General features: G+C 47.6%; 1 protein-coding gene across 2 annotated transcripts in view; it reads right to left on the bottom strand.

Annotated features, from left to right (window-relative positions):
* The window catches only part of Trio (trio Rho guanine nucleotide exchange factor), a 313,085-nt gene that overhangs the window by 108,360 nt on the left and 179,619 nt on the right, over window positions 1–25,106 (bottom strand). For both annotated transcript variants that reach the window (XM_036206893.1, XM_036206894.1), the window contains exons 12-21: window positions 21,699–21,868; window positions 20,615–20,789; window positions 16,761–16,956; window positions 15,880–16,046; window positions 15,180–15,299; window positions 13,519–13,710; window positions 13,028–13,177; window positions 11,046–11,160; window positions 6,927–7,042; window positions 2,327–2,449 (exon numbers count right to left, since the gene is read on the bottom strand). In XM_036206893.1, coding sequence (XP_036062786.1) covers window positions 2,327–2,449; window positions 6,927–7,042; window positions 11,046–11,160; window positions 13,028–13,177; window positions 13,519–13,710; window positions 15,180–15,299; window positions 15,880–16,046; window positions 16,761–16,956; window positions 20,615–20,789; window positions 21,699–21,868 — 1,524 coding nt within the window. The remainder of the gene's footprint in view (window positions 1–2,326; window positions 2,450–6,926; window positions 7,043–11,045; window positions 11,161–13,027; window positions 13,178–13,518; window positions 13,711–15,179; window positions 15,300–15,879; window positions 16,047–16,760; window positions 16,957–20,614; window positions 20,790–21,698; window positions 21,869–25,106) is intronic.

The raw sequence follows: 25,106 nt of genomic DNA on the forward strand, positions 1-25,106 counted from the left end.
CCCCTGGCTTTACGGCCTTAACATCCAAAGTGCTCTAATTGGAATTATTCTCTGAGATGCGAGACTGTCCTGTTAGAGGACTTGATATGGGATGTGAGAAACATGATTTCTCAGGAGACAGGGTAATAAGTGCCAGCAATGGCAAACCCCACTTCATCCTGACAAACCAAGGAGCTCGCTGACTCAGACCTCACCCACACCAATGACCACAAACGGCCAAGAAGACAACAAGGAGCACTCTGCAAACCTCCCATTCCCACCTAGCATTGTGTTTAACAAAAGCAAAGAGTTCTACAGACTTGGGAAACAGCAAGGTCAGATGGTACCGACAAGTTTAGATCTTACAAGACACAAGAATTAAAGAAATGCATACTACTGTCTTACACTTCCAAGAGCCACACTCAAACTCAATAGAAAGGAACCTTTAGGAATGATGGGAACCTCCCACATGTATTCTCCTAGTGACAAGGTGGACCTGTCACTGGAATCAACAGCAGTGCAGTCCCGGGGCTGTGAACAGGCTATGGGGACAAACACGTGACCGGGAAGCAGAGCAGTGGTGGAAAATAGCTTTTTTTTTTTTTTTTTAAACTACCTCTGAGTGCAACATTAGGCACTTCCTTGACACCCTTTCAATCAAAAGATCATCAGAGAAACAATACAGAATTGTAACATCCATAGTATTGATGATTTTGTTATCTGTACTAACAAAATTAGAATTATATGGCTGAATGTGCTGTATCCAGAGGAAGGGAAAGCCACTATCTGCACCTTAGATGCAGGGCCAGTCTGCTCTCTGGGTGTTCTTGGTATCTCCAGGAGTGGGCATTTCCACCTTGGTGAGTCCCACCCTCCCCAGCATTCCACCCAATGCACTGGGGAACCAGCCCTGTGTAGCCCCAGTGTATGATGAACAGGACCAGGCTATCCAAGGCCCAGCACTCTCAGAAACTGTTACAGAAGCAAAAACACAGCAAAATACAAAGGAGCTGTTGTGACACAGCGGATTGAAAAAGTCCTCTTTATGTTCCAAAGCTGCTTACGGGCCACACAAGATAGTTATTTTAGATGTTTTTGGTTTTTGGAGACAGGTGTTCTCTATATAGACCTGACTGGCCTGGAACTCATTGTGTAGACCAGGCTAGCTTTAAACTCGGAGCTCCATCTGTCTCTGCCTCCTAGGTTCTGGGATTAAAAGTGTTTGCCATCACGTCCAGCTCCTTCCTGCCTTCCTCTCGCTTTCTCTCTCTCTCTCTCTAAAGATAATTATTCTTGTTCTTTTATAGGAATACTTGTAATAAATATTCAGGTTGGTCATTTATTTTTCATCTTAAATCTGAAATAATTATCAGTATTTCCTAAAAACTCAAATCTACTATTAAAAATGTATTTTTAAAAATACTTCAGAACATACACACACACACACACACACACACACACACACACACACACACACACACACACACCAAAACCAACCAACCCCCGAGATCCAGCCAGGGGGCTCGGTGAGTGAGGGCACTTGCTGTGGTCCCCAGGATTCACACTGTCGAAGGAGAACCAATCCCTGCAAGTTGTCCTCAACCTCTACATGTATGCTGTAGCACGAACAGCCCAGCACAAATAAATGTAATTTAAAAACAAACTCTCTGGAAAACAAAAACAAACAAACAAACAAACAACCCAGCAGAATCATAGAGAAGGGAACTAATGCTAAGCAATTCAAAACCACCCTGAAGTACAGACCAGAACCGCTCCTGGGATGCATACGTTGGGGAACGATTTGTGTGAGTATTCTTACAAATCTGTGTTTATTTATAGTGCATGTGCCACAGAGATATAATCGGTCTGGAGTAAGTATCCAATTCTCTTTTCAAGAGGAAAGTACCAATGCCTCTAGTGTCACAGACACTTGGACAACCAGTAACTGTGACTCCGACATCAGCTTTGTCGGCTGTGAACACAGACCATGTCCAAATGGATTCCAGGCAAGACACAGAGTACAGAAGAAGAATACACCCCCGTGTTTCAGAAAGACAGCAAGACTTGGTAAAATAACTCCAAAAGCAAATGAGAGCAAGACAGCCAGGAAGTAACAAAAAGGACAAAGCAAAAGCCAGGAGCGCGGAGCCTGTCATGGAAGTCAGTGAACACAGCGAGGCAGCTAAAGGCTCCCACCTGAGAAAACACCATCACCTCAGCTGCCGGCCACCGAGCTGGCAGCCATTCCTCCAGCATCACAGACCTTTCTCAGTGACCCCTCTGGCCCCTTGGCCTAGTCCTAGGTTATGCTGGGACAGCCCAGAGGCCCGTTCCCACGCAGGTTCACCTTGGCAGTTATCTGAAAGTCCTCGTGTTCTTTGAGCAGCTCCTGGGTGTGCTGAATGCTGGACCCTGTGGAGGTGTGTGTGGAAAGGTAGAACTCCCCACTGTCATGGATCCACTCCAGTGCCTAGGGGAGAGGAAGGGAAACGTGTTAAAGGGAAGACACTTTACTTGCCCTGCCGTGAAGGCCAGTCCCTCATAAGACACACCGCTGAGAGGAGCATCATGGCTCCAGGGCTAAAGAACAGGGCAGGGGGAAAGAATTCATCACTGACGCAGCAATAGTTCAAGGGTTTCTTGTGACCATGAACCTACAGGCCTAACAACAGGACAGTCAGAGAACCTATAACCAACGTCTCTTTTCAAGAACACAGAGATGGGTGAATGGTGCCCATTTCCCTTGTGTTTTGGGGGTGTCCTGCGGATTATGTCCACATTGTGCATAAGCTCCCCACTGGATGTGACTTCACCTTTTTAGTCTAATGATAACTCCTGAAGAAAGATGCCAGTGAGATTTGGGGGCCGGAGCTTAAAATGGAATTACACTTATTTAAGCACACACATCTAAACAGGCTGAGCTAAGGAAAACCAGCGTTTTAAAAAGTGGGAGTGTCGACACGTCCTAGAATCCTGAAACTATCCATTCTAACATGTTGCTATTGGAACACCCACTTTGCTGTTTCTTTCAGATATGTTACTGCATCTGGGGCAGTGTGTATGTGTATGTGAACTTTCCTGCATGTGTGGATGAACCTGTATGAAGATCAGAGAGGTTAATTTAGGCTGTCATCACTCAGGAGGCATCCACTTTTTTTTTTTTTTTTTTTTTTTTTGAGACAGTTTCTCTCACTGGCTTGGGACGAATCAAGTAGGCTAGGCTGGCTGGCCACAAAGCCCTGAGATCTGCTTTTGTTTCCCTCAGTGCTGTGATTGTTAAGTATACACCACCATAGCTCCTTTTTTTTTTTTTTAATGTTGGTTCTGGGGTTCAGTTTAGTCCCAAGAACTTTACCTCCTAAGGCCCCCCCACCAGTCCCATTTGTGGAATTTTTGCAGCAAAAAGAGAAAAGGAAATCAAGCCACAGGGTATTTCAGCTATCAGCTGGACATTCACTTCCTCCAGCTTACAGATGGTTACTCCATCTCTGAAACAATGTTAACACTGATATAAATGAAGGTCACATAGTCAATCTCTTCAGCGTCCCTGACTTCTCCACCCCACTGAAAGCATTTCCAAGTACATACTGTGGAGGCAGATGTCCTCAGGGATAAGAGTGGCCCGAACCCCAGCCTGCAGCCAGATTCCATGAGGAAGCGGGGAACCACATGCCTGCCCCGCTACCTGACAGACTGAAAAGCAAGTCACAGACTGTAGCCATGAGAAGAGAAGGAAGACCTTGTCAGAAGGAGGCCATGCGAGGTGGAGTTTTGGGTGGGACCTGGGGACTAAGGAACAGCATGGGGTAGCACATGTGTGATCAGAGGCCACTCGGTCTGCCTCAGGTGGAGAAAGCAGAAGCGGCCAGAGCAGAGGCTGGGAGGGCAGGTGGGCCCATGGAGGTCACAGGCAGAGCTTGGAGTTCTTTGCAGAAGCAAATGTGCTCCTGTATAGAAAGGGATGGAACGGAGGCCGGGTAGAAATGGCTGGGAGGGAGAGAGTGGAGTGGGATGCACAGGAGGTCAGCACCCTAGACTAAGAAACGGGTGGGAAGCAAGGACCACAAAGGAGAGGCGGGGATCAAAGACACACCTTGTCACTCCTAACTGAACAGGATGCGTGAGGCACAGGCGGGCCAGGGAGTCGGGAGTGCAGCTGAGCTAGCTTCTGGTGAGGCCAAAGTAGGGAGACACTGAAGAGGTACCAGAAACTTAGACATCTGGGAGCCGAAAATAGAGGTCAGGCCTGGGAGACACCCAGGGACAGATAAGAGGAGAGGAAGAAGCAAGAACAGCGTGAACTTGGTCCTGAGAGGCAGCTTCAGTGGTGGAGATAAGAGAGGGAGGTCCTGGGAGGTGGAACCAGGAAGGGCCAAGGGAAGGACGAGCCCAGAGCACTACCACGGAGGCCACCGTCAGCGCTCCACACGGCCATTAGGAACAGTGGTATCCACTTAGTGGGCCACACTGAAAACTGCAGAATCTGAGGGATTATGATCTGCACTGAGCAGTGCATGTCCACCAGAGTGCTATGTGGAGCAGAGCTCAGGAGGACAGCTGGCCTGACAGGTCCCCACCAGCAATGCCAGGAGAGGGGTTCGCAGCTGTGCCTCTCTGCAGCTGAACTGTACCTTGTCTTTAAACTGAGAGGTAAGACATAGGAGAGGATGCGTAACACTGCCTAGTTAGGAACCAAAGCCACCTCCACAGAAGCACGGTGGAACACGTTCAAAAGTATGTTAGGAAAATGCAATGGAATGTTATTAAACACCACAGCCCTCCACTGTGCGGATCTGATCACAGATGAGAGAAAGGTCAACAGAGCATCAGATCGGAGGTCTGAGGTCTGTAGGCAATTGAGCAGTGCTGGACACCGCTGTCCTCTGAAACTAAGGAATCGACCTGGAACAGAATCTGTACCCTACGTGAGAAACCTATGCTGAAGTTTCATTTCTCCCTGGCTAGCAAGACCTGGCTGAAGTTCTGTGTCAGGAATGTGCTGCTGCACACGGGTTTAGCAGCCCTCACTGGTGCTGCAGTCAGGACAGGGCTCAACACTGACTGACCACAGGGAGCAGCCCGGGGTGGTGGTCACTGCATTTACACAGACGATGTCCAGCCCAAGCCTAGGCACATTCAGGTTTTGAGGGAATGAAATTAATCCTGTGTTTCTCTGCCTGAACTGAAGCCAAAGAGAACTGAAATGGATTTTGGTGCTTAAGACAAGACAAGTAGACAGATTTACTTTGAGATGATCTTCTATGATGGACAATCTCCTTAGAAGCACTTTGTCCCACAGTGCTCTCAGGAGAAAATGGACCCCTTCATGTCTCTGCCTCAGCCAAACTCAAAAACCCTTTCTGGATATTTTAAATTATTAGAAATTCTGTCATGTTTCTTACCTAGTTTTAGCTCAATGTCCCTGAAAATTAACTTTTTCTTCAATATATGAATACAGCAATATAAAGAAAGCACCTGCTATGGTGGACGCAACCACGCTTTTTACATGATAATCGCTTCGATGACTTGCACTTGGCAGCTCCAAGTGTGAGGTAAAGGCAACTGGGGAAAACCAAATGGCACACTGGTATAGTGTGAAACAAACAGGTTGTCACACTATTCTCAGGCTTGGGGGCTTTATTTTTATCACAAACTTAATTAAAAGGCATGATTGTTTCTGACATCAGAACATAGTGTTAAAGACAGCTTTTGTAACAAAAATCTGCCAGTCTAGGAAAGGAGGTGTGAGCATGGCTGGAGCACTGACCTGCTGAGCACCCCTGTGCGAGCATGGCGGGAGCACTGACCTGCTGAGCACCCCTGTGCGAGCATGGCTGGAGCACTGACCTGCTGAGCACCCCTGTGCGAGCATGGCTGGAGCACTGACCTGCTGAGCACCCCTATGTGAGCATGGCTGGAGCACTGACCTGCTGAGCACCCCTGTGCGAGCATGGCTGGAGCACTGACCTGCTGAGCACCCCTATGTGAGCATGGCTGGAGCACTGACCTGCTGAGCACCCCTGTGCGAGCATGGCTGGAGCACTGACCTGCTGAGCACCCCTGTGTGAGCATGGCTGGAGCACTGACGTGCTGAGCACCCCTGTGCGAGCATGGCTGGAGCACTGACCTGCTGAGCACCCCTATGTGAGCATGGCTGGAGCACTGACCTGCTGAGCACTCCTGCATGAGCATGGCTGGAGCACTGACCTGCTGAGCACCCCTGTGTGAGCATGGCTGGAGCACTGACCTGCTGAGCACCCCTGTGTGAGCATGGCTGGAGCACTGACCTGCTGAGCACCCCTGTGCGAGCATGGCTGGAGCACTGACCTGCTGAGCACCCCTGTGCGAGCATGGCTGGAGCACTAACCTGCTGAGCACCCCTATGTGAGCATGGCTGGAGCACTGACCTGCTGAGCACCCCTGTGTGAGCATGGGTGGAGGAGTGATGTGTTGAACATCCCTGTGTGAGCATGGCTGGAGCACTGACCTGCTGAGCACCCCTGTGCGAGCATGGCTGGAGCACTGACCTGCTGAGCACCCCTGTGCGAGCATGGCTGGAGCACTGACCTGCTGAGCACCCCTATGTGAGCATGGCTGGAGCACTGACCTGCTGAGCACCCCTGTGCGAGCATGGCTGGAGCACTGACCTGCTGAGCACCCCTATGTGAGCATGGCTGGAGCACTGACCTGCTGAGCACCCCTGTGCGAGCATGGCTGGAGCACTGACCTGCTGAGCACCCCTGTGCGAGCATGGCTGGAGCACTGACCTGCTGAGCACCCCTGTGCGAGCATGGCTGGAGCACTGACCTGCTGAGCACCCCTGTGTGAGCATGGCTGGAGCACTGACCTGCTGAGCACCCCTGTGTGAGCATGGGTGGAGGAGTGATGTGTTGAACATCCCTATGTGAGCATGTGTGGAGGGCTTGAGGCGCCCCAGATACACTGACCTGTTTGGCACTCCTTTCAAAGACCACGTACTGCTGGCACTGGTCCAATCGCCTTTTTCTCATGGTCCAATAATGCAATACCCTGTTTTCCCGCTGGAAGAGTTCATTCAAGATATCTGAAATGGAAAAGGAAAAGGTGTTGGTGCTTGATTTCCATGAACACCTGGAGACTTCTACTTGTTTTCATTTAGGTGTTTATGCTCTTGTCACAGCATGGCAGACTGTGCTAAGAAATGATGGCATTCCTGTCTGGATCTCAGTCAGCACCTGAAGCAGATTCTGCATTCTTTCACCCTTGAATTTGAAACCAATGTGGGATACACACAAGATTCTGTTTTAAAATAAAAATAACAGGGGCTGGAGAGATTGCTGAGTGGTTAAGGGCACTGGATTCTCTTCCAAAGGTCCTGAGTTCAATTCCTAGCAACCACATGATGGCTCACAACCATCCGTAATGAGATCTGGTGCATTCTTCTGGCCTGCAGGGATACGTGCAGACATTACACTGTATATATAATAAATAAATGAATCTTTAAAAAAATCAAAAAAAAAAAAATAAAAATAACAACCACACAAGAGAGCAGAAAATAAAAAATAAGTTTTTTTGTTACTCATACTTTTAAAACATAAAGCCTTAGGAGGGGAAGGAAGGAACTAGAGAAGCAGATGACCATGGAACTGTGAAGGCAAAGGTGTCTTATTATACAAAAACTACAACTGACATACAATAGCTACCATCCAAATGCTGTGCTCGTTAAAAAAAACCAGGAAAAACTGTGGTAATAGTGTGTCCTCCAAAATATTGATCACCCTCATAAACTTATCTGGGGTCAGAGAACAGAACAGCCACTAGATACAGAGGCCAGAAAATGGTAGCACACACACCTTTAATCCTAGCATTCCAAAGGCAGAGATCCATCTGGATCTCTGTGAGTTCAAGACCACACTGGAAACTGCCAGGCATGGTGACACATGCCTTTAATCCCAGGAAGTGATGGCAGGAAGCAGAAAGGTATTTAAGGCATGAGGACCAGAAACCAGAGCTAGTTAAGCTTTTAGGCTTTTGAGCAGCAGTTCAGCTGAGATCCATTCGGATGAGGACACAGAGGTTTCCAGTTTGAGGGAACAGGATTGGCTGAGAAGTTGGCCAGGTGAAGTTAGCTGTGGCCTGTTCTGTCTCTCTGATCTTCCAGGGTTCACCCCAATACCTGGCCCTGGGTTTGTTTTTATTAATAAGACCTTTTAAGATTCATGCTACAAAAAACTCCTGGGGATATATAAGTCACAGACCCAATTTCCTAAGCCGATATACCAGTCTGGCTTGGAACTCCATAGTTAGCTGACACAACCTATTGTAACTTCTGACCCCTGCTGCCACCTCCAGGACTGAACTCACAGCTGTACACCATCATGCCTGATTTATGTGGTAGAGACTGAACCCAGCACTTCCTATGTGCCAGGCAAGCAAGCTATGAATTGATCTATAACCCTATAGTTCACTTTCCAATTTGACTTTTGTTTACTTGGTGCTGAGGATGGAAAACAAAGCCTTATGTGGGTAAAACATACCATCTACCATTGAGTTACACCCTTCGTTGTGAAGTAATATAATTTTGAACACTAAAGCATGAGCAGTAAACATATGAACACACGCTTAACCTCACACAAGCAATAAGAGCATTGTTTGCTGTTTTATTGTTCAAGATTGACACTCCTCAGGCTTGGAAAGAGAGGGCAAGGCACAGGTGCATAGGAGCCTGTGTTATGCAGTGCAATCCTAGCACAAGGCATTCTGGTACCAGTAATGACACTGAAATGTGGACACCCAGGACTAGAGTTTATCTTTCAGACAAATGGTGCTGGAAGTAATCAAAACTATTGGTACTGAGATGAATAACTGGGAAGTGCAGATATGAACAATGAAACTGAAAGCAAGGTACGGCCCCCTTACCATACCAGGGACACCTGAAATGCATTCGAAAGGCAGCAGTCCAGTCTCTAAACAGTGGCTTCCAAAGCTAAGATGCGTTACACAAAGTGAAATGTGCTTTTCATAGGGGAATAGTCCCTTTTGTTCTTTTGTAAAAAAAAGTATAGACAGGACACACAAAATATCCTTACAATGACTGTAAGTAGCAAGGGGATTATGTGATCTGTGTACATTTGGGCATCTGTGGTGGTTTGAATTGAAAACAGCCTTCTAGGCTCAGAGGGGGTGACACTATTTGGAAGGGTTAGGACATGTGGCCTTGTGGAGGATGTGCATCACTTCACTGGTGGTGGACTGTGAGGTCTCAGAAGCCCAAGCCAGGCCCAGTGGCTTGCTCTCTTTTCCTGCTGCCTGCTGATCCAGATGTGGAACTCTTGGCTCCTTCTCCAGCACCACATCTGCCTGCATGCTGCCATGCCTCCTGCCATGATGAGAATGGACTAAGTCTGTGAACTGGAAGGCAGCCACAATGAAATGTTTTCCTTCATGAGAGTTGCTGTGGTCATGGTGTCTCTTCCCAGCAACAGAAACCCTAACTAAGACAGCACCTTTCCTTTTTTTACAGTAAGATAAATTCACTCTAGACGTTAATAAAAGAAAGAAAAGGCTTTAGAAAAGAAGTGCCAAGACAGAGATCCCACGATAGCTGCCATATAAAGTAGTTATATTAGGGAACCTTAGTCCGAGCAGGCTGTGTACCTCGTGAGAAAGCACTACGGTGTCTCACACATCAGCTTAGCAGCCGCACTGCCATGCCCTGCTCCACCGAAAACTCAACAGGTTTTCCAAAGTCAGTTAAGATTTGATTTACTTAGTGACTTGCTGAGTTTAGCTAGGGGCTGTCATGTGACCATGGGTTTGGAGCTCTCCACTGGGGCCTGTGAGCTCACCAGTGGGCACGTTAATGAAGGCAGTGACTGTCTCTCTCTCAGATCTATCAGTGGCCAACAGCTCAGCAAAGGAGCAGGGCCCCATGGGCTTTACTGCCAGTTACTGAAAACATGGGAAACACATTCATTTCAATTTTTGAATTTTTATTTTTTGAGACAGGGGTTATCTGTGTAGCTCTGTCTGTCCTGGAACTCACTCTATAGATCAGGCTGGCCTCGAACTCAGAGAAAAATCCACAGAGAGAAATCTGCCTCCTGAGTGCTGGGATTAAAGGTATGTGCCACCATGTCCATCTATTTGAAAAATTTAAGTCTACCAAAGGACTAAGGTACCGCTTCCACACAAGCACTGCATGTGAACCGAAATTCTTGCAGGAAGAAATCCCTCTGCCCTCGTTTCCGGCTCGGACTGAGTAGGAATAATTTTTCCTAGAAGCAGCTAAGGAGTGTGAACTGCCCTCAGGGATTCAGGGGTGGCTCCAGCTCCTGAGAGATGCTGAGACATTTGTCTGACTCCCTGGATTGATCTTGTAGAGTTACACTGGCAGCCTGCCTGTAAGTCACAGGGAGCCGGATCTTCTTGCCCTCACTCTAAGAGGTACATAAACCAAAATATTTCCAGCAATCCACAGCCTCCTTACTACAAGTCAATGTTACAATTTTTGCCTGTGACGCTCAGTTTCAGCTGTGTGAAACTGGCCTGGGTAGCTCCTTACCCTATACAGCTCATATTTCTTCTATTTAACGTTCTATGTACACCAACTCTGTTAATTACACTTTGGTATACATTTACCCAGACCTTTTGCTATGCATTTACAAGTAAATTAATGAACAAAAAACTGTATTATACTCAAGAGGTATTAAACTATGTCACACTTTGCAATTTGCTTTCCTTAATTAACCATGTCTGAGGTATACAACCTTAAATGCAGCTTATAGCCACAATACTGGTCCATGCTTTCTGACTTAGCTTTTAAAACTACTTTGCATATAGATAACTGCAGCTTTCATTTTGACCATGCATTCCTTCACTCACATCTATCAAGAGGCAAGGACAGTAACTATCAAGCTGAATGCCATGCTGTCTGTTTTATACTTAGCTTACTCAGTGTATTAGTGGCCTACAGATTTCTTCATATTTTGTTACTGAACTGACAGCTAATGTTAGTTAGTTAGCTCGTTAGCATGAACTGGACACTTAGCATTAGCCACAGGGAAGCAGAGTGGCAGTGTGCTCACTTTTTACTTGCTGCTCCGGGGCCTTGATGTGCGTCACCATCCCTGGCATGCTCACGCTGTTTCTGTGCAGGTATTTCAGGAAGACGTCTGCATTCCTTCTGGCCAGTGTGCAAGCCTAAGGAACAACGGGGACAACGGGTCAGTGATGTGACTCAAGCAGATATGTATTTTGAGTATATGGAGATGGCTATATCAGAAGTCTTTTGCCTAACAGCCATTTGGCCAATTTGAGGTTTACAAAATGCAGAGATTAAATTCTATTTAAAATTCACAACAAAAATTAAAAATCCTCTTTCAGACTCCTTGGTCTTGCAAGGCCAGATTACAGACCACTCAGCACATAGGCAGTCAAAGAGGAAGTAGAGCCCTTTTCCAGTCTAGTCTTGAGGTCACTGGATCCCCAGGACATCCTGACTGCAGACTAGTGGGGACGTGGTAGCACAGGGCCCAGCTACACTGGGCCCAGATTTCTGTGAAGGGACAGATAGTAAATACCTCCAGGCTCTTGGCCCCTATCTTGGAGAAGAGACTGCCATAAACAATATGTAAAAGAACCCAAGTGGCCAGACTCATCTCTCCGTTCTTAGTCTGAAACCCTCAAATCCTAGGGAGGTTGATTATTTCGCACTGCTGTGGTTGTGGCTGATGGGTAACTGCTGATGCAGTAGGTAACCCCTCAGTGACATCATCGATGTACAGTACGTCTTCAGTGTGTGGGCTGATGGGCAGGAAATCGCAGCTACAGAGGCCTTTTCTATAAACTCACCCAAATGGCTTTTCCTTTGTGGTTTTCACTAAAATATGTTAACTAAGCAGCGTTTAATTCCTATTATGTGGATTCTGGAGCCAGAGCGGCAAATCTCCAAGTCAATCATCTAATGGCCGTTGGTATTAGTCAACAAACAACAGAGGCCAGGCGGGAGTAGACTCCAAAGTCTTGTTTGAAGCAGTTACAGTCAATGCTTGGAAGCTATATGATGGTGACTCCTCCCAACTTACTCAACAACAAAAGCCCCGTGCTCTCTATAAGGTCTCTAACGCAGAGAGTCACAACTCAGTTTTCCAGACCACACAATAGTTCTGCCAGTAGATGACCTTTAGACACGGAACAGATCATTAAAGACAACAGGAAATGGTGTCTCAAGGCAGGGGCGTCAGAATGCTGAAACAGAGAAAAGCTAACCTGTGTAAAGACAAGCAAACAGCCACGTTTCTGATGGACCCAGCTGCCAGTGATAAGATGCACTCAAAACGTGTTTAAAAGTGAGGACGCATCCACGTGGCCAGTATTTCTGAACTGTTTCAAGGCACAGTTGTGACTTTGGTGTGAGCCAATAGGACGTACATAAAAACATGATGAGCCACTCCTCAGAGCCTGCATTTAACCTTCTTGAGGAAAACACAGCCTGTCTGAACAGTACTAACTTGCTCAGAGGTTGTTTCCTGAGTCTAGCACCCACTCTTGGCCAAGGTGCTGGAGTCTACCCAACTTGGTGGGTCTGCGTCTTCTGAGATGCAGTCTATAGGCTTTAAAGCAGCTGAATGTCCAAACAGATTCGTTAAGCTAGAGGCATTGGGCTTCACCATATCAACCGGCCCATCACTTTCTGTCTGCAAAATTCATGGGTTTTCCAGTTAGCCATAATTTGGCCTCAGAGAAATCTCATCACTATAATACTGTTCCATGGCACTGTACTTCTAGCCAATAGTTATTTGTACATTTCTAGTCCATTCCATGAAACTAGTAAGACAGTGTAAGCTTCATGAAAAGGATCAGCCTATCACTGATGTCATCACCCCAGTCACTTTCCACACAAGGCAAGAGTCAGTGTATATGGGGCCTCACTCTGAAACTTCAGACCATACAACTATGTATGTACTGGCAACCTATAAGAATCACTTCTGAATGACAGTCAGGAGACCCTGTGGCCCTCAAGAGCCAATCAGTGTGACATCAATACCCAAGAGACCCAGCCTTATACCTTCAGGAAGGCCTCCTTTTGTTCAAGGTGCTTGCTAATCATGGGGGTGACGTGGTCAGTTTCAGAGTTGGGGCCTAGCTTGTCGGCTCCACCACACCAGTCCTCTTCTCTTTTGTACTCCTGCTCCAGGCTCTCCAGGACACTGCAGACCTGAGGGGACAAAGTTCCGGGCTCAGAAATGACAGTGCTTTCAGACCAGCTACGGGCTGCCAGGGGCTTTGCCTGACTCAAGGCCGGCAGGGAGGGATTTTAGAATACAAACAAAGCCAGAGCTGAGTTTCCCATTGCCCTGATGTTTTCCACATTAGAGAAAGGTTATGTTTTCTCAGCTAACGTCAACTTGCTATTCTTCGACAGCCGAAGCAGCAAGGTAATTGTAACTTCAGAACATGTCTTCCCTGTTTAACTTGGACCTGAGGGATTCGCTGTGATGTTGTCCCTAAAGCCCAGATTAGTCAGTCCCCGGGAGCCTAGGAGCCCTCTCTCCTGACCTGCTCTGAAGTCTTGTAGAAGGCGACCGAGGCATTGACGAGTTTGAGGCGGTCTTCCATCTTGAGCATGAGCTGCTGCCAGTGCGAGGCGACCTTCTCTGCACAGTCACGGATCATGTCCATGTCGTAGTGGTTGGCCTGCAGCATGGCCTCGGCCTTCTGCTGCACCTGCAGTGCGCTCTGGTGTGTTTTCTAGACACAGGGAACATGGGAAGGTACATTCAGCAGGGCATCACATACTAAGGCAGGAACTGGGATGCTCTCTATGGCTAACAGACTCAACCCTAGCTACTACTCCTTTGGATGCTTTGCAAATATTGGAGGGTAGTTCAGTCAAGTAGTTCTAGGCCTGGCACCAACCACACTGATATTTATCTAATGAAGGATGAAATGCATTAAGACTTCCCAGAACAGCACTCAGCTGTGGGGTTTTCCATTTGAGAAGCAGCAGGAACAACTCTTAGGAATTGACAGTCTAAGGCTCTGTTTAGTCGTGCCAAGTTTATTATCCTGACTGGCTTTTGTGTAATAGCCACTTCAGGCAAATCGACAAGTGGACAAAGGAGGCGAAAGCAAATGCCCTTGATTTTCATTTTCAGCTGAGGCACTAGAAGCCAGTGAAAGGAGTTTAAGAACTAGTGATTTTCTTTAAAAAGAAAAAAAAATTGAGAAAAGGCTGAGACTGTTCCATGCTACACACAAAGAAAACCACATGGTAAACCCTGATGCCTGATGCCAGGGGCTCTCCAGATAAGATCTAGAACATGAGGTACCAGCAGCTAGGGCGCACAGTGCCTCAGAGAAAAGAAAACCTTTCATTTCACCTGATACAGTGGAACTGACCTTGTAACCACCGACCGTGGTATAGATTCCTGAATGATTGACACTGACCTTGAGTACCAACAACCCCTTGGCACCACTGCAGCTACTCAGGTTTGCAAAGCTGCCTGGAGTTGGAGCCTCAGGAAGAGGCTGCCACTGACCTGAGCAGCTGACAACACACTGACGTCGCATAAATTAGTGCTGGCTTCTGTGGCTTTTTCTCCGGCTAACATCGAGGTTTCTACTGCTAAACAGCCCTTTAGAAGCCCTGCCATCACAAGCACTACCCGCCCCCAGAGAAACCCATTCGAAAGCAATCAGTGCATGGCTAACACAAGGGGGAGCTGCCCAGACCGGCCAAGGCTACACTGTCTAGTGTAGTACTGCCCCTCAGCCCAGCAAGGTGAAGCCTGTGGCCACTAAGCAAGCATGGAGAGTTTGTCACGATCATCACTTGTGCCTGGTCATCGTGAGAGACCCTTCACACCCCTAGCACTCTGCTTTGTCCAAACTGGTTACATGTAAGACTGTAGCTGTAAGATCGGCAAGATATTAAAACACCTCAGCTCAGGCTCCAATTTGAGCTCCCTGATTTAAGACACTTCTAATCAAAGTCCCATGCATCCTGCTGAAAACCCTTTCATGGGAGAGAAGGGGGCCCTGGCCACTGGGACACTTGCTACAAGGCTGTCCTCAATCCGATGCAGCTGTGGGCTGGAACTGGTGAGCATGTCATTTCTTTCCCATCAAGCCGTGGCTGGCTCCAGTGATTGGTGGAATACCAAGGGTTATCAAGCTGGGCTCCATGCCCTGAGGCCCACCCTCAGACACCACCTCACCTCAATTGCGTGCTGGAACTGCTCATGTTCTCTCTGCAGCTGCTCAGCTTCCTGCAGTGAGCTGGCGGTGATGAGGCCGGCATTTAACATGGACTCTCCATTTCGGATCCAGCCCAGCACCTGAAACAGGACAGTGGGTAACTCTAAGCAGTGGACCTTTCAGTGCACCCTACAAAACACCTGGGATGGGGGATGGGTCTGCAAGGTGGTATGGAGCACTGGTTCTCAACCTTTTGGGTCATGACCCCTTTGGAGGTTGAAGGACCCTTTCATGGGGGGGGGGGGGGGGGGTCACCTAAGACCATGGAAAACACAGATATTTGCCTCAGCCCCATATGTACAGTGTGCAGATAACTCAAGAAAAGCCCAGCCTTGCAGTCTGTGGCTGTGTCCACATTAATAAAAGTGAAGGGGAAAATCACGCAGTTCCTAGCCTAGGCAGTAATGTGCTTTATGTAAGGGACCATCAAAGAGTAAAACAAAGGCTAGGATGCCATCCTCAAGGGCTGTGGCTGCTGAGCTGGGAGCTCATCCGTTATTTGGCCAACCTTCAGGGAAGGCCATGGACTCCACTTTTCCCATGAGATGCTGTCTTGGGGCAGTACAACCTTCCCTGTCAGGACAACTATACAGAGATCATGGGACATCCTTCCTGAGGCTGACATGCCAGAATTCCCCATCGTTCCTCAGTGTCACGCACCTGCTTCACTTCTGCCTGTAGGTGGCGCAGTTGCACACACTGCTCCAAATGTTTCCGGTGTTGTTCAGCTGCTAAATCCAGCTCCTGTTGCTTTTCATGAAGAAATTCCAGGAGGTCCTGGACCCGAGTGGCCATGTCCACATCTCTGTCACAAAGCAGCTCCACACCTGCAAATAGTGAAGTCAACTCACACATGTCACCTTCTCCTCTCACCTCATATGGCTCTACCCATGTGGCTTGTGAATTACTTGTCCACTGGGCACTACCTGTACTAGCCAGCAGGTTCAGAAAGGCCCAGGCCAGCAGTGATGCATTTATACATACATCCAGCACACCGGGGTGTGAGAAGATTCACAGATGAGCCAACCAACTGCACCTCCAACCTCATGGACTCAGTGACAGAATAGCATCTGTTAGAAATGAGTGAGTGGTGCACTCTTCGGGAAGTATGTAATATGCTGTGTAAGACGGGTAATGCACGCACGCAGGATGTTGTGTGTAAGCTCCTGTACTACAGTTACATGCTGGGCTTACAGCGACATCTGCTGGACACAGAAACTAAGAAAGAAAGAATGGAAAACAAAAAAATCCCAATGGTTCCTTGGGCTTTACATTTCACTCACAAATACAACAAACCACTCTGTAAAATTAAAGTTCTTATTACTTGAAACAATTCTCGAAATATTTTAGAGTACGTTTTCTAAGTATAAAGTTAAATGTGAAATGTACATGTAGTATGTGAAAAAAAGTACAAAATACGTCCTTTTAAAGACCTGGTCTTGGCAGGTAATGGCTCAGTACAGAAGTCAGTGTTAAGCTATCTTAGTCCCGTGGTGGTGAGAGGAACCCCCAACTATCATAGGATTGAGGACCTTTCTTACCAGAGGCCTGGACTTCATTGACATACTGCAAAAGATCCTGTCCTTGGTGGATGACATCGAAAGTCAAGTTATTCATGGTCAGGGCTTTGTCTGCGTGGTGCTGCAGGCGCTGCTCGGCGATTGTCAGGTCCTCCGTGTCAAAGTCATTCATTTGCTGGGAAAGCTCATCATTCCAAGACTCAAGGTCTGAGATGATCTGAGGGAGGAGAGCATCTATGCAAATTACGCCTTAAAAACCTCACTGCCACATCTCACTGTGTGTGAGCCAGTGGTCTCAAAAGGACATGGAAACCACACCATGCTAGTTTGGTGGTCTACAGTTCAGGTTTCAAGGAAACCAGTTTAGAGGTTTTTAAAGAAATGAATGGATACAGAGTTGGTTGAAGGGGCCCTACACTCATCAGATACTTTTGGGAAAGAAACCAGGGCCTGGTATATAGTAGGCAAATATTATGTCACTAATCACATCTGCAGCCCCTGAAAGGAGAAAGCACAAAGCAACAATTTCAGTACTTCAAGGTGAAGCATGTATAAATATATCTACCTATAAAACGGAGGGGTAAAATAAAGAAAATTACTTGTTTTATAGCAAAATAGCTGGGCAGTGTTGACGCACACCTTTAATCCCAGCACTCAGTAGGCAGAGGCAAGTGGATCTCTGTGAGTTTGAGGCCAGCCTGGGCTACAGAGTGAATTCCAGGAAAGGCTCCAACGCTACACAGAAAACCCTGTCTCAAAAAAACAAAAGATAATAATAAAAAATATTTTTTTTTTACAAAATAGTTGTCTCAGGCAACCATCATTAAGGTCTGATGAGCCACCATGGCAAAGGCTGAGAGTGAATTCAACAGCCAGCCATCAGGATGCCACCACCTGAACACACTGCATGTCAGCTGCCCTACAGATGCTGGACAGCGGGACATGGCTGCTCATGAGTGATGCCATAAAGAGCTATGTTTGAATCATTCCTGCACAAACCCAGAGTCTGGTCTATGCAAGTTTTCCAAAATCTGAGTTCTGTGTTGACAGGAAGTACCAGAGAAAACAAGCAGTAGCCCACAAGCCAAGTGAGAAAATACATCATGTGGGAACCTGGCTTCTTTGACAAGTGAACCCATGATGGTCAAGAAGTCATGGAATGCAAAAAGTGGGAAGACAGAGCGAGAGTTGAACTAAACGGAGATGTAGTTTAGCTAGCACCTGGCCTGTGTACCTCCTGATGGTGGCGTCAGTGCAAACCTGAACACACGCTGCACACTGGGAGATTAACATGTGCCGATTGGACAGGGGAGGTGTCTGGTGCTCTGTGTGTGTAAGGAAGCGGCCTTATGATGCAGGCATCTTTAGGACTGGAAGAATGGATATAGGCAGGGTCTCTCTCAAATACCCTGGCACAACATTCAATGAGGGAATCGAGCAAAGAAACAAGGTCTTGCTGATTTGGGGGGACTGGGGCTACTCTCTCTGGCTTTTGTATAGGTTTCAAAGCTTGCACAACATGATTTTTTTTAAAGATTTATTTATTTATTATGTATACAGTGTTCTGCCTACATGTATGCTTGCAGATCAGAGGGCACCAGATCTCATTACAGATGGTTGTAAGCCACCATGTGGTTTCTGGGAATTGAACTCAAGACCTTTGGAAGAGCAAACAGCACTCTTAACCTCTGAGCCATCTCTCCAGCCCCACAACATGATTTTTAAGTTATAAAATCCAGGAACAAGGAAGAACTCCTTGAGAAAGAATATATACCGTCTACTTCAATGGACGAGCATTTCCCAAGGGTCCTCAATTATGCATGTGAACAGGAACTAAGTTGGGATGAAAATCTGTGCATGTGACAATGTTTACATAATCTAGGTAGAGAGAGGATTTTCAGAACTCCTACAGCACAGACCTTCTCAATGTATCCTTCTATTAATGGAATTTGCATGCAATGCATATTTACAGTGCTAACTTGTACTTCTTCATGAAATTAGTAACATTAAATTACATTAACGAATCATATATAAGTCATGGAATAAACAAGGAAAGAGATTATATTTTTGAGATTCTTGGGATCAAGCCTAGAACCCTGTATATCCTTTCAATTGCTCCAGCAACAGGCTATATCCACAGCCCAGGAAACGACTTTTAGGAGGTGGGGAAAGGACCGGCTTCCACCTCATTGTCCAATTCACAGGAACTGTCTTTCACATATGTGTTTTCATATGTGCCCAGGGAGGGACGGCAGGTGTGATAATGAAGCAGATCAGCAGGGATGACAGACACAGACTTTTGATAAGTATACTCTATCTACCTATCTTTCACTATCCTAAAGAGTTCAAGGCTTAAGGACCCTAAAAAGTAAGGCCATTTTCTTCCATACAGACGAAGTGCACAAACTCCACACGTAACTGCCTGTTTCTGTAGAACGCTGCCTGGCATAGGAGCTTGCCTAGGACACTCGATCTACAGTTTCCACCCAGGGACAGCATGTTTGTGATTCCTCATGAGGTTTTGATGATGGTTAAGTTACAACTAAGAAGCATCAATTCAAATAAAGTAGAAGTATTTCCAACTGTCTCAAGAGTCTAGAAGAGAATCTTCAGCTAATGCTCTGGTTGCTCTCTCTATCTTGTAACTGAAAATATACACTAGGCAACTAAGTTTCAGAACAGCAAGTCACTTGACGCCAGAAGAAAACAGGCCTGTTCTGTTTGCTGCCAACCTGAGCCCCAGGCAGGCCAAGGCCAGTGGGTCTCCACTGGGGGGATTCTAGCATATCTTCTCTGTGTCTTGATACTAACCTGCAGGCCAAGCCCTGGAGAGCACCTAAGCAGGCTGACAGCCACTGTGACCAGTAGGGGCTTGGTGCATTTCTTGTTATGAACTGACCAAGATAAAGCTGCTTTTACGGGAAACAGTGTTGGAGTTTAGACAGGCAGCCAGAGCTGCTGTGCAAGGTGAGGCTGAGCCAGAGGGAGCTGCACATAGAGGATCTTCTTGGAGCTGAGAGAACCATAAGCAGTCTCTGCGGGCCTTTCCTGCCTCCTCTGTACCAACCCCCAAGCCTCTGAGGCACCTCAGAGCCAGCCAGTACCCCACAAGCAGTGCGAATGAGTGCTAACCCGGGGGAGGCAGTGCGCTTTCAGACCCCTGCAGTCACAGGCTAGACCTGAGTGGTCCAGTGAGAACCAGCAGCTGTGTGAGCAGCCAGGCGCCAGGACACAGGCCTCACACAGGCTGTGAGGTGTTTGGCTTTTCTGTCAGTGTCCCCCAGACAGTTTGGTCTTGTCCACTCAGACTTACTCTGTTCCACTACATCAAGCATGAAAGAGCCTTCCCTAGAGAGCACAGAGCCACCCCCTTTCTACTGAATAAAGATAAATAAGTGTGTGTTTCTTTCTTCTCTGCACATATCAAATATAAAAATCCATTTTTAGGTGGGAATTATGGAAAACCAGAGGGCACTTTTATGGGCTACAATCAGTCCCTTTATTAAGAGAGAAAACAGAAAATAGAGAGAGATGTGTGAGGGGCAGACAGAAGGGGGAGAGAGGAAGAGGGAGGCCCCTACATTAAAGGCTGCTCTCTTTCTAGGAGAGGGGAGTGCGGTGTGGCCCTACACTGCTCAACCAGGGCTGATCTGGCACATTCCCTCCACTCCAGCACAGTCTGCCACTGCTGTCCGCACTGTACTCCTGGTCCTCTGCCCGCCCGGACTACAGAGCTGACCACCCAGCCTCCCCAGCAGTCACAGGAGTGTCCTTCTGTCTCCACCCGGCTCTCTGCTCGCAGAGGCTCAGGGAGTGGAGAGGGCACGGGACAAGAACCAGGGGCAGGGCTCCGGGGCAGGGCTCTGAGCACTCACATCGATTGCATCCCTCTCGAATATACGCAGCTGCAGGAAGAGTTCCAGCTTGATCTTGCGTTCCTGGAAGAGCTCCTCCATCTGTGACTGAGCCTCGTCCAGCTGCTGCAGCACCGTCTCGATGTGGTTGATGGAGCTGTTGTGTGGGGTCTTATTACTGGAGATGGCAGAGTCCCTACGCGAGTGGAGAAGGGGACAGGACTTCAGTGAGACAAACAGGAATTGAATGAAAAGGTTTCACATTGTTAGACACCAGATCCGGCAACGCAGATCTTCAGGGGAAGAAGGCTGGCAGGAAACTGGACTTTGTCTCAGCAAAGGGAAGGCGCTGTCCCCTAGCAAAACACTACCAGCCCCCTTCCTCTGGGAAGCCTGGTCCACAGCTCTGCTCTTCATAGCTCTCTGCTGAGACGTCAGCTATTACAGAAAACCACAGTGGGAGAGTTCTAAGTAGCAAGGACAGCTGGGACCTGGTCCCTGCACTAGCAGTCCTCCTGCCTCGGAGGTTAGCTCCTAATGCACTCAGTGAAACCCTCACTAAGGGGACCTCATGTAAGGCTATTTAGTCAGTGACTACGTCAACTGTCCTGAGCGATGTGTAAGAGGTAAGAGGCAACCTTTAAGTGTCCCCCATGACCCAATCAAAGGAATCTCCAGAGGAAACAAAGCTGGCCCTGCCTCCTGCCCAGAGGAGCACTGGGGGCTGTCCTGACACCTCCAGATGCCTAGCCTATGAGCTGAGGGATGGGCAGGCTGCCATACTCTAGACAGGCAGGTCCTCTGGGGCTGGAGGACATGGTCTTAAGAGAGTCAAATGTATCCATTTATAAAGAAATTTCAGTATGAGCGCAATGAGGACATAGTAACAAAAGTCAAATTCTGCCGGTTGTTAGTCTGTGTTAAGGTGAACAATTACACAGTTTTTCAACTGAGGGGGGATGGGATGAGAAGAAAACTGTCCCTGGCCTTCTGGAGAGCATATTGGGGCTATTTGTTCAAAGACTGGTAGAGGCAGGAACTACTGTGCAGCTTGGGATCTGTGTGGGGCCAGGCAGGGCAGGGGTGGGGGATGGGTGAGGCCCACCTCAGCTGCTGGATGAGGTCTTCCCCTTCCTTGATCACGTTGACTGTCACCTGCAGCGTGGTCTGCTGCTGCTGGCCGAAGCGCTTGATGAGATCCTGGACGGCCTCCACTGACTCGGCGTACACGTCGTCCAGCAGCTCCTTCTGCAGCTCCTCCAGCCACGCCCACAGCTGCGGACCAGAGAGGGCACAGTGAGTGTGCTGGGGGGACTGGGACACTCACATGGGGAGGATGCCCCTGGCAGCCTGCTGCCGGAGAGAGGGAAGGAAGGAGGGAGGGAGGGAGGGAGGGAGGGGGAGGAAAGAGAGGAAGGAGTGTCCTGGAGAGTCCGGCAACCAGTGGAACCTATGCACAAAAAGAGCAGCATGTCACTGCAGCGTGGAGCAAAAATAAACAGGCAGTGAAGCGGAAGAGGCTGTCACCGGGGAGCAAAAGGAAAGGGAAGGAAGAGAAGTCACTCTCCTCTTTTGCAGAGGCTCAATCTGGAGTGCAGTGGGAAATGCCAAGAGTCTCTCAGACAACAGGACCATCTGCTGGGCACAGTGGCATTCTCAGACACCTCGCCTGCTTTCAGTTTTAGCCAAGGCATCGCATTCCATTATTAAACCTGCACTCAGACACGAGTGCTTTAGCTCCCTGGGAGCACCAGAGAGCACACTGAGGGTAAAGTATTCTCCGCCACAACCGTGGATTGGAGATGTGCTCCTGAGATGGCCGCATCCAGCTCAGGTACCCAGGGCCAGCCTGTCACACAGTGTGCTCATCCTACTACGGGGAGAGCTGTCTGTGTCAACAGGAGGTCTTGCTTCCTCCCAAGTGGGAATTAGAACCTGAATTCCATTTCTATATTTTCCAACATAGAAAAGCTTAAAACATCACTTCCGTGCCACCACCTGCTCACTGGATGGTAAGTACCACGAACATAAAATATGTTCCCCCTGCTACCTGCAAAGCAATAGACATTTTGAACTTGGTAGACCAATTAAAAATAAGAAAAGTACTGGTAAAGGGCTTATTTCTCAGTCAAACTACCCACGGTCCTAAAAGTTAATTTTACTAAAGATACTAAATACATGTTACCTTTTCTTGCATTGTTTATTCAGCTTTGTGCACATTATTAAGTTTCACACAACAAGAATTTTACTTACAGCAGTCTCAGATGAAGGCTGCTCAGCTCATCTTGTAGATGAGGGGAACTGGGCCCCAGGTGGAGCAACCTGCAGCCTGCCAGACCCTTCCTGATGCCCTGCACCATCCTTGGAGGGCTCCTGTCAATAAGGACCTCACACACACTTTCCTTGGTTTCTGCATTCTCTACTAGACTGTCAACACAGTGGCTGCACTTACAAATGGCAGGAAGGACAACAGCAGCATGGCACTGACGATCTTCCTGTCTGCTCTAGGACTCCCTACGGAAACATACTTATGCTGTCGTTGTACCGTGTGTTAGTTCTAGGTAACACTGTACAGCACTCTAGCAGGGTGGCACTAATTAGCACTATCCCACAGTGGTACTATTGTACACTAGCACTCTAGTGCACAGTAGTGCTCGGTGGTACCGTGCAGTAGAAATACTGCCTTAAGGTTTTGGGGAAGGCCGTCTGGGCTTCACAGCCTCTTTAGCACAGCATAGCTCTGTGGTACACACAAACCAGCTAAGTTCTCTAAGACTCAGCATGGTGGGACACAGGTCCAAAGATTCTCAATGCTCACAGAGGAGTGTATCCTGTGCAGACAAGAATGCCCCATGAGCTAAGTACTCCATAATTAGCCGCAGGAATGGATTCAAGTGAACTAAATAGACAGGATTTTTCTCACAGAAACAGAGCATATGCTGCTACAAGCAATAACCAACCACTTAGCAAAATAGATTGCACTATTTTACTGAAGAGTCAAAATACTTAACCTAACAGCTGTGATGATCAAGTCAGCGGACTTCTTAAGCTAGCAACCTGCCTTCCACAAAACAGGAGGCAGTGGAAAGGGCGGGTGATTAGCCACGCACAGAACTCACCTACTTGCTTCCAATGACAACCCCACTTGACCATGTGGCTATTGCAGCGCTCCACCCTCCCAAGATGGATATTTATGATGACGGGACTCTTTCCATCTGCACTAATTCTGTTGAAAAGCAATGGGAAAAAAAAACCACTGACTTCACGTGTCCTAAAATCTTGGTAGTGTCTTCTGCTTGAGCTCATGGGTTTTGCTGAAATTGCCCCCGCAATGTCAATGTGTAAATGAATGGGCGAGCCCACCAGGCTGGCAATCCTGTTCCTTTACACTGTTGGTACCTTTCTTGTGCACTAGGTTGTGTGAGCCCAGGGCATCTGGTCCTATCTAAGGTGCGGATACCATATGAGCTTGGAGCACCTGGTCTGCCCTGGAGAGGGGTCAGTAGTTCTCCTCCATTCACTGTAGCTTAAATCTAGAATTCCACTTGTGGGATGAGGAAGGATTGGGGTGCCTATGTGGGTGGGGACATCTGCCATATTACTCTTGTCCAAATGCTACCAAAGGTACCTGCTGAGTTACAAAAGATTTAAACAATCTTTTATGCATTGATAAAAGCATTATTAGAAACAGCCCTTGGAGCTGCTCTGATGTGCAGCACATAGGTACACATGCATGCAACCTCACAGTGACAGGAGCTGATGTTCCTGTCACAAATGATTGCTGTAGTCTATGAGGACAGCCTGCCTGAGCTCAAAACCAAGTGGGGCATTACAGGACAGAAACACTGGTGCTTTTCTTACCTGGTCTTATGATTCAGTTTTCCCTATAGAATGTTGGCTTGATGTGAATGCCTACTCAGGGCAGTGTGGCCGATTGGATAAGGTTATATATAGAGGGAATAATCAGTAAATGTTAGCCACTGTTTCTGGCTGTCTCCTAAGAAAAATGGCATAATAAGAAAATTCATAAAATTTTCCATCTTTTGTAAGTATTTTCTAAACTATACCTATTCTAATGTATTCTCTCATTTGTACAAAATTAGTCCCTTAGTCTGGTAAACTTAACATGTAAATCCTTTTACCCTTAAAATAGCATTCGGTACTATAGTACAAGGAAAGGCTGTAAGAAAAATCTGTTGGATTCTATAGAAATTGCTTCCTCTGAATTCTAGGGGGATGTGCCAGGAATATTTAGGGGTCAAGTTTTGGCCTTCCACCTGGCAGAGCTACACACACACACACATACACACACACACACTGGCATTTCCCCTCCACATCCTGGACATTCTGACTCCAGTCACTGGGAGAGTGTGCTCCCCACTGGCCTGCCAGTGAAGTCCACAGATGAAGCTCCACAGACGGCTGCAGGAAGTGATTCTGGGATGGTGTTGACCAGCAGGAAACAGGGAGCTAGGTAGTAGATTGAGGCTATGTAGAGCAGGAAATGGGGAGT

Source organism: Onychomys torridus, chromosome 15 (assembly GCF_903995425.1).
Source record: "Onychomys torridus chromosome 15, mOncTor1.1, whole genome shotgun sequence".
NCBI lineage: Eukaryota > Metazoa > Chordata > Mammalia > Rodentia > Cricetidae > Onychomys > Onychomys torridus.